The 9,954-nt window shown below is 34.1% G+C and overlaps 1 protein-coding gene across 4 annotated transcripts; it reads left to right on the top strand.

The window, feature by feature from the left end:
- The first annotated feature begins 539 nt into the window (after positions 1-539).
- On the top strand, positions 540-9,596 carry LOC101254259 (uncharacterized GPI-anchored protein At1g61900). Of its 4 annotated transcripts, XM_004232666.5 has the most exons (8): positions 600-916; positions 2,937-3,116; positions 3,295-3,900; positions 6,418-6,663; positions 6,786-6,797; positions 7,364-7,507; positions 7,606-7,650; positions 9,005-9,596. In XM_004232666.5, exons 1-8 carry the CDS (start codon positions 853-855, stop codon positions 9,079-9,081), a joined length of 1,374 nt encoding a protein of 457 aa, XP_004232714.1. In that variant the 5' UTR covers positions 600-852; the 3' UTR covers positions 9,082-9,596. The 4 variants fall into 4 exon arrangements, with proteins under 4 accessions (XP_069149824.1, XP_004232714.1, XP_069149825.1 ...); XM_069293723.1 differs by lacking the exon at positions 6,786-6,797 and having other exon boundaries at positions 540-916; positions 7,361-7,507; XM_069293724.1 differs by lacking the exon at positions 6,786-6,797.
- Positions 9,597-9,954: the final 358 nt, after the last annotated feature.

The raw sequence follows: 9,954 nt of genomic DNA, 5'->3' as shown, positions 1-9,954 counted from the left end.
TTAAAAAATATTTATATATAGCAAGTATGGATGGAGCCTACTGGAATAAAACTAAGAAAATGACATATGTTAAAAACTAAGGGTTTTTCTAATATCTTTTTTCCTCGTAAACCTGATACCTTTAATTAGAGTATAGCATTTTTATTACTACATCCTTATTCATATTTGATATGAATTGCTAACTTATAAAATAAAAAAATCGGAAGTAATAGAGGAGAAAGGGCGGTTGATGGATTTTAATGCTTGTTGATGTCAATATCTCAGTTTTCACACACAAATTTTGTTTTAATTATTCTCTCCGTTTGAAATTATTTACCATATTATGTTTTTCAAAAGTTAATTTAATTAATTTTTAAAATTAAATAAAATAAATTAATTTGATATTTTAAATAAAAAAGTTAAATATTCTAAAACTATATGAAAAATAGTATAAATTATATCTTTTTATATAAGATGAAAAAATACATTTTAAAATATCAGATAAAATTTTATAGTTTAATTTTAAAAATAAAAACTATGATAAATAATATCAATGACACGAAAAATACCGGACGAAGTAAGTAATCAGTAGAGTCATTTGTCCAGCTGTTCATTTATTTACTGTCTTTTGTCCCCACACAACTAAGCAACCTCATTCATGGCTGCCCCAACTCTCTTCACTCTCCCACTACTAACTCCTCTCTGCTCTTTCTTCACATTAATTAACTAACAACCATCATCATTTCTCACCTTAAAGACTTTCACAATTTTTCTATTCTTTCTACTTCTACTTCCTTTGGGGTTTTTTCTTGAATCTACTGACTCATTACACATTTGGGTCTATTTCGGTTTTTGGTTCAAAAACTGGCAAGGATGAGAGGTGGGGTGTCTCAAAGTTTCAAGCTTTACCTTCTCCATGTGTTCCTACTGCTGCTTTGTAAGTATTCTTGCTAATTTTTCACTTGATTTCTTGTTTCTTGGATGATTAGTAGCTATTGTAATTATTATTGCTCAATTTTGATAAAAATCTAGTTGGGTTTCTGTTAATTTTTCTAGTTTATGTGGGTGTTGGGTAATTTCTGTTTAATCCAGTAAGAAAATACTGTTAGTTGGAGCTAAAAACACAGTTTTTATTTGGGTTCACTGATTACTGTAATTTGAAATTGGGACTTTCCAGTTGAGGGAATTGTTTTCTTGCTACTATGGCAATGTTTTTCTTTTTTTTCTTGTAAAGGGATGGAAGATGTATGGACTCTAAGAACTGAACTTCTTTAGGTCTGCTCTAGGGTTTGAGTTGATACGCAGGAACAATGTTTTCAGCTCCTCGGTTAATATTTCTAAGCAGCTATTTTTCTTTTTCACCTGATCAAATATGGAGTATTTAGGTGATCTAAAACAATGTATTTAGGCTATCATACATAATCGTCATTTAATTCTAGTCTACTCCTCTGCAAAAGCCATAAGTGAGTACATGCACCTTCCAAACAAATACATTTATCTTCCTAATTCATGAACTAAGTAAATGAAATGCATGTACTTCAGATGAATTAAGTGTATGAACTCTTTTTTTTTGGGTGATAAGTGATTTAAGTCTAAGTTGCCTCAGACTTGGGTTTGGTTATCTGATATGAGTGAGGATTTAGGGGTTAGATCCTTAATGATCTAAATTTTAAGATATGGGGATATGGATCTAGGTTAGGATACAAGTGCATTTCTTTTTAGTGTAACATCTTCGAGGTCTTTGTGAAACTAGAGTGCCAATGTTTCACATCTCAGTATGATTATATTGTTTTGCTCATCCCGATCCGTGGTTTTCCCTTAGTCCAGAAGGGAGTTTCATGTAGATAATCTTGGTATTCTTATTTCTTTTTACTCGTTCTACCATGATAGTTTCTGTGGATATTTCATGGTTCCCAACATTTTTTCGGATAATTGGCATTGAAATTGAGAAGGAGAGGCGAGGCATGGAAAATCATGATTAAAAATTTAAGAAATCCTATTCTCTGTTGTTACATTTCAAACGTTTTGCAGACAATGAAGTTTCTGCATTACATTGAGGTTGCTAAGAGTTAAGATCACTACCGTAAATGTACCAAAGGCTACATTACTTATCGATTATCAAAAAGCAATCTAGGACCCACTCTTCATAGATGAATGCCGACTCAATCCGCTCCTATTGTGCAGGAGTATGAGGGGATTGATGTTGGGCTGGCTTTGGAGTAATTTGTCCATCAAGCTATTCTGGGGGTAGGGAAGCAATCTAGTAGTAGTTGTTGTTGTTTTCAGGGTATGGGACACCCCACAAATCGACTAATGATGAGCCAAAAGATTTCCTTTTGGGATGATGCTTATCTTCCATAGTCTTCCACTTCAGTTAGACGAGAATCTCTTGCCTCTCTTTGTATTTGAATCAATCAAAGACTTGTGAACACTACTATATTAGGAAAGGGATTATTTAAAACTAGAAATTTCAACCCCTACATTCCATGGTGGAAAGCTTTAAAGAATGGGAGCATATAATGTGGCTAAAAGCAAATATAGAATGGTTTGATGGGCTAAATTTTGACAGTGAAATGTGAGGTAGTTTCTGTTGCAGACAGTATGATTTAACCAGCTCAGTGAGACAATGTGAAGCATGAAATTCTGGAAATACTGGTTTCTCTAGGTATACAACTTTTCTGAATCTTCAAGATTTCATTAGACATTGAGGATGTCAAGTTACATCATCACTACTGTTCTATTTGGGTGACTATATTATCTGAGACTAGTGGTTTCTTGTTGCCACTTAACTTGTTTTCCATTTAGTGCATGGGAGCACAAGCCCCAGTGGTGCTTGTAGCTTTGATCCATGTGTAACTGTATATATGCCTTCACTGGATGTAAGTGTTTTTAGTTGGTCATCTCCTAAAAGGAATCAATGCTGTTTCTTATTTCTGACGGAATTTCTGATTGTCCAGACCTCCAGGACTCCAGTTGCGGTTCAGTGAATTCTCTCAAGGGTTCTTTAAACATGGACAGAAAGGAGGACACTTTGTTGCCTGAGATCTCCCCAACTGCTTCTCCTCAGCCCTTTCTCCCTCTTTTGGCACCTTCTCCGTGGGCACCTTTTACAAACAGCACTTTACCAAAATTATCGGGTCTGGTTCAGTATTTAATTAAAATGATAATCTCTTAGGTCTGAGCAAGAACAAAATTTTAAAAGTTGGGGCTACTTCAAATTTTAGAGCAATTTAGAGTTGATAAACTAAATACAGCTCAGATAGATCTTGATTTGCTGTCACCTCAGTCAGTGACTCTTCCTTTCATACTCTTCAGGACTCTGTACGCTGAAATTTGATGCTGTGGAAAGAATGATGGGTGTGACATCAATTGATTGTGTTGCTCCATTTGCGGAGTATCTAGCTAATGTCATGTGTTGCCCACAACTTGAAGCAACTCTGGTTATTCTTATTGGGCAGTCTAGTAAATTCACAAATATGCTTGCTTTAAATGGCACAGTTGCAAAGCATTGCCTTTCAGATTTTCAGCAAATTCTGGTGAGCCAGGGTGCCAATGATACTTTACAGCACATATGCTCTCTCCATCCATCAAATCTGACAGAAGGTTCTTGCCCAGTCAAAGGTGTTCATGAGTTTGAAACCACAGTGGACTCATCTAGCCTACTTGCTGCCTGTGGGAAGATTGACCTTGTGAATGAGTGCTGTGAGCAAACTTGTCAAAATGCTATATCAGAAGCTGCTAAAAAACTTGCACTAAAAGCATATGATCTTCTGAGCACGGAAAGTGCTGAGGTGCTGACTGACCACTCGACTAGGGTTAATGATTGCAGAAGTATTGTACACCGCTGGCTGGCAAGTAAACTTGACCCTAATGGTGCAAAAGATGTTCTTAGGGGACTATCTAATTGCAAAAATAATAAAGGTGAGGAATACATACAAGTCCTTTTTCTTATGCTCATTGGTTATTCATTATTCATTATATGTGTTAAGTTTTTTATTGATGATGAAAAAGATCATATGCGAAGCATGTATGGTAGCTGGAGATGTTTTTTCTATTATCTACTGACCTTTTGCTTTGACGATTTATCTACATGTATGGCAGCATGTATAGGCATATTTTTCAAGTGTTGGAAACATAATCATCACACACACACGCACACACACACACATATATAACTATTCTTTAATTTTTTAGTGATACATTATAATTATAATTGATTAGGTTAAATTCAATTAGAGTAGAAGACAAAATAATGTATGGAACTCTTCCAATTTGGTGACTCTATGAATTTTGAAACCAAAATAAAATTTATGTATCATGATTCAATGTGCTCCATTAATAAATTTTGGAAGGTGAAAAGACAGCGAAATATCACTATAAATATCAGTACATTGCTTTCTTGATCATCATATTCTTTTCTTTTCTTGTCTATCATCTATTGTTCTTTTTTCATCTTCATAGATAGTGATATAAATACAATGTCGTTAAGAAGCTAACAAGGAAAAAAACAGATAGTTTCATTATGAAACTAAAAAGAAGAGTGTTCTTACAATATAATCAAGTGTTAAGCTAGAAGTATAAGATATGACCTATATATTCCTTTAGGATCTTTTATATGTTAGCTTATGATTTTAAGTTTTCTTTTCCATTTTGGAGCTAAGGTATGGTTGTCCAAAATAAATTTGATATGCAACCCGTATTTTTATGTAATTCTCTATCATTTTGCATTGTTATGGAATTTTGTTTCTTTTTTTTGTGTTATTTTTCTTTCAAGTGTTGCTTATTCGTCAAAACTTCTATTAATACACGATTGATGAGTTCGATAATGTTTGAATAATTTATGCATTTGTTTAAATTCAAGTAATTTAAATAAAGGTTGCTGAAAGATTATTACTTTGAAAGAAAGATTTTGATTGTGTTACTTTCTCGTCTATCTAACATAGTGATGCGAACACATAAACATATTGTTCATTTTCATTCCTTTTGTTTCATATTTTATTTTTGGACAATTTATATTTTATTCAATATGAGATTTAGCAATTTAATTATCTATATTAACGGTGTTTTAATCAAATTTACAAAAAGAATAAATTAAAAATACACGTGACTCCAACATAATTACACCAAATGTATTTTTAGTTGGTTGGGAGGTAATATAAACACATGTTTCTATTTCTCTATACTCCTTTCTGCTTGAGTGTTGGTATTTAAAAATGTTACTTTTGCCAAATCAATAGGTAAAGAAGAGATTGCACATTATACCAAAAGAAACAAGGTCCAATACTTTGCTAATTAAAGGAGAAATTAGAAATCAAAGTAAGAAAATCAAGGATTTCTTTGGAGAAATATTTCTTCCTTTTATTGAGCTTGTCAAGTAGGATTAAGATATCACTTTTAAGAATTTGCACTTCTTCTTTAGTATATAATTTATAACTCAATGTTTCATAATACTAATATTTATTTAATTTTTTAAAATTTTGTGGTTAATAAAATTGGGCTACACCCGCAAGGTGCGTGCCCCAAAACTAGTTAGTAAATTTAGGTGTCCCTCAAATAGCTTAAACTTTTCGTTGAGACGATCACACTTCAACATATTATCAATAGTACCAGAGCAGGTAGAAGTCCTGGATTTGAGTCTCACCACCATCCATTATTGAAAAAAAAATGTTCACATGATCAGATCATGTAAAAGAATCAGGCCTACACATGAAGTGGTGTATTGAGGACATAATTAAATAGCCACTCCGGATAATTTGGGTTGACATTTAGTTGATTGGGCATGGTTTCAAATAGGAACCATGGTGGGCATCTGTTTTGATCAATTTAGTTGGGAGCTTTTTGTTTCCAAAAAAATTAGTTGGGAGCTTTTTCTAAGAAAATGACCTTCTTAGGATGTCTGTAATATGTAGTCTAGAATTGGTATTTGTCATAAATCAATGGCATTACTCTTCCTATTAACGATTATAAATCTTTTTATCATTAATTTTCTTTGGTAATTAATGCTTGAATAGTTCTTCAGTAGTTTGGGCTCTAGGAAAGCGAGAGAGAACGAATGCCAGAGTGTTTATTGCCCTACATGCTGTTTAAAGGGGAAAAAATGGAGAAGGAAGGCAGATTTTGGCTTTTTTCCTGTCATTTCTTACTTGGAATGGTCTCTAAGTTCGTTTTATGCCACTCCATTTTAATCCAAAACCAGGTTGGACAAGTACCTGTTCATTTAGCCTATCTCTTTATGCCCTTAAAGTGTCACCCCAACCAAGCATATTTGTACTTATATGATTATCCTTGAGATCACTTGTATTAGCTACTCATCTTACCAAAATTGTCATGCACTCATGCTTGCCAAAGGAGCTAGAATCTCTTGTATTGTTTTTTGTCATTTTCTATCTTGGGTATAATATAGTTACAAATTTAGCAATCTGTTTTCTTCCCCTTCAGTGTGCCCTCTGGTGTTCCCAAATACGAGTCATGTTACAGAAGCTTGTGGAGATGGAATGAATAACCAAACAGCATGCTGTGATACCATTGAGAGCTATGTCTCCCACTTACAAAGGCAGAGTTTTGTAACCAACTTGCAAGCTTTGGGTTGCGCTGCATCATTTGGACTCAAGTTACAGAAAGCCAATGTGAGCAAAAATATATACAAACTTTGTCACATTAGCCTCAAGGACTTCTCTGTGCAAGGTAATTTATTATTTAGATGCCGCTTTTTGAGCATTTTGCTGCCTTCAAATCTACCAAGCTAACTTGGAATTTCTATTTTGTATCTCCATCTGTTCTGGGTTCTCTTCAAATGACTACAACAGTTGCACCCGAAGGTAATTTACCTACTTGTCTATTTCTTAATTCATCTGCATGCCCTGTGTTTTCTTCGGTCCTTTATTTATCACTAGAATTCGAAGCATCTGCTCTACGAAAGAAATATAATTTTGAAACCCCCACCCCCCACTTCCTCTTAATGACTTACGTTGAAGTATCAGAAATTCAATCATGGGACGTGGAAACAGTTGGTTCAATCACATGATAATGGATTAAAAGAATATTATTAGTCAATATTGCACTGGACGTATCATTGAAGATCAATGTAGTGGACAAAGGGGACAACTTTTCACTGTACAGTAGTCACAGTGACTTCATGTCTGTAAAGTTTGGAAATTACACTGTCGTTTCATGCCTGAGAGAAGAAATCTACATTTTGTCTTGGAAAACATTGTTTTTGCCTTGGTATTTATTACATGCATCAAATTGTCAAACTACTACATGTTAATTTTCTTCCTTTGGATGAGGTTCCTTGTGTGTTATATCATGTTTTTTGCCCATGTCAGTTTCTTCGTGATAGTTTTAGTTGATTAGTTTTTTTTTCTTGCTCTTTTTGCGGGAGTAGTTTCTGGGTGTCTTTTGCCTAGTCTACCATCAGATGCTGTACTTGACCAAAGTTCGGGGATCAGCTTCGTCTGTGATTTGAACGATAACATTCCAGCCCCTTGGCCATCTCTCTCTCACTTACCAGTTTCCTCATGCAATAAATGTATGTCAGATCTCTTACTTCTTATTATATCCAGTGACCAAAGTCCATTTTCTTGTATAACTAACTGCTGATCTTATTACTACTTTCTGCTATTGCAGCTGTGAAAATTCCTGCACTTCCTGCGGCAGCATCTGGCCAGCTCAGTAAGACTATCTACCTTTCTCATTAACAGTTTCATAGTATGCTGGTTTCTTTTTGTGCTTCCATTAGTAATAAGTTTCAACTTCTCCGGATATGGACATGAGGGGTAAAATAAAACCTGGTAGCTAAAATAGTTTTCAGTTTCACATCATATATCTTGATGGATACATTTATCATTGTTAAGTCCCTCATTTGTTGATAATTCTTTTTCTTATGAGCTTGATTTGGCGTAAGTTAGGCCAGTGACCATTTCTTGACATGGTATGAGAGCCCGACCAATCGATCCTTATTGTGTTTCTCAAAGTTGTGCCTCGATCCATGTTCTACTTGAGTCTTGAGCATGTCGGGGAGTGTTAGCTCCCATATTGGTTGAGGAATGAGTTGTGGCCTCCTTATATTGTTTTTGACAATCCTCCCTTCATGAACTAGTTTTTGGGGTTGAGTTATATGTGTAGTTGTATAAGATACAAGGATCGTGATTGGGTGATATTTTTGAGTATTAGAAGTTGCAACAATAGCTAAATTTTGATTGAAGCTAGTGATTGGAGTAAGAATTGGAATATTTGTAAAGAAAAGTGAACTTATGCTCTTAAGTAACGGTACGCTGGAATATTTATTTCATGAAACATTTCCGGCTATCCCAAAGTGGAGATAGTTATCATGCATGTTTTAGTTGAAAGAAACATGAAGATTTACTGTTTCCATTCCAATTATTTGTCTTACTTCCCTTTTTTAGTCCTTTTTTAAATAGATCGATTCTTTCCTGTTTTAGCAACTTTCTTAGTTTCTTCATGACATGCTTAAGACCTCAAGATTGTAGGGCATTTGGTACATTCAACATATCTTTTGTTTAAGACCACAAGATTCAAAAGTTCTTTAATTTCTTAAACTGTTGTCAAGTCAAAACCAAAAAAACAATTAGAAACAGAGGAAGTAACTTCTTTGAAATACCCTGGTGTGAGATCAAGAATTTTGTTGACCAATGGTAATTAATATGTTTACATAGATGCATAACGGAAGGATGGATATGTAGAACATCATGAAGCATCATTTTATTAGTGAAGATACGTCAGGCCTCGACTTCCATTTAGTTGCTTTGTACCATTTTTAGTATGTACTATTTATAGTATATTCTGAGCACTGTTGTCTGAAAGCAAAATTAAAGCTACTTTGGAGGTTCAAGAGAAAAGGTTTAATAAACAAATAAGAGTTCAAATGCCATCTATCTCTACTCTAAAATGAATCTATACTAATGAATCTATACTTAGTCGCAGATTTAGTTTGAGAAAGCTTGATTGTTTATCTTCTATTAAGGTTGATCTACTTCTCACTGATACGTTCTCGTTAATTTGTCAGGTCTGAATAGCTTGAGCATCGGGTCTCATCTGCGTCTCTTAGCCTTGACGGCTCTTGGAAGCCTCTTTTATACTTAATGCTGCCACTCCTGCTCAATTAACCTTGATGGCGAGCAAATCTTATGAAATAATGATACAAGTAACGAATATAAGTTAATGGTGCTGAAGGTTCTGATTTTCCTCAAGTCTAATGTGTACAAAAGCTGGAAAATCATGATCCAGAGTAAGAATGCCACTCGGAGAAGATTACAAGTTTGAGTTTTCCTACCATATTTGTTCCTCATTGTTGCGTAATAAGAAAATTTTGTAAAAGTACTTCAGGAGGAGGTTAAATTCCATGTAATTATTTCCACTTAGAAATACCATCTTGTATTGTATATGTTTGATACTCAAAGTCCTGAAAAATTATTGTGTCATTAACTAATGCATTAGGTAGGTATGTTTTTGTTCGGTCATTTTTCTTTTGTTTTCAGTTATGCATCAGAACTAATACAATACCAAAATTGTACTATCTATTTGACTATTTCTGTTCAGTAGTTAAAGGTATTGCAAATTGCAGCACCTTCAAGTCATAATGCATGTATTCTTAGCTACGCAGAGTTGTATATATTGCCAATGTGAGATCTATTACACTATCTTTGTAATTTTATTTTGTCATAAAGCGTCGATTACTATCATTTTCTTGAGATAGTTAATTATGCTAATGTGGATATTTACTTGTGTTTTTACCTTATAAATTATTTGAATGTAATACATATTTTTTTAACTCTGTCCGTGCATTGAGGTCTGCATACTGAGTACGTTGATGCATGCTCTGATGCTTTATTTTTTAAATCTCGATATTGCATTGGTATCTAAAAGAAACAAGTATCTTGGTTTTACTTTTATAATGGAATAAGAGTGCATTGATCATGTTCTTTTTACAGAAGTGCACACTTAATTTAGAGTCCG

Source organism: Solanum lycopersicum, chromosome 2, assembly GCF_036512215.1.
Source record: "Solanum lycopersicum chromosome 2, SLM_r2.1".
NCBI classification, from domain to species: Eukaryota; Viridiplantae; Streptophyta; class Magnoliopsida; order Solanales; family Solanaceae; genus Solanum; species Solanum lycopersicum.
Note: the sequence above shows the minus strand (reverse complement) of the source record. Positions and strands in the feature narration are given on the sequence as shown.

What these genes read in the sequence shown, in the direction of transcription:
- LOC101254259 (XM_004232666.5), top strand. Translation starts at nt 853, where the DNA reads ATGAGAGGTGGGGTGTCTCAAAGTTTCAAGCTTTACCTTCTCCATGTG. An exon ending in AGTTTCCTCATGCAATAAAT is followed by an intron (nt 7,508 to 7,605) that starts GTATGTCAGATC and finishes CTGCTATTGCAG; the next exon opens with CTGTGAAAATTCCTGCACTT. An exon ending in GGCAGCATCTGGCCAGCTCA is followed by an intron (nt 7,651 to 9,004) that starts GTAAGACTATCT and finishes TTAATTTGTCAG; the next exon opens with GTCTGAATAGCTTGAGCATC.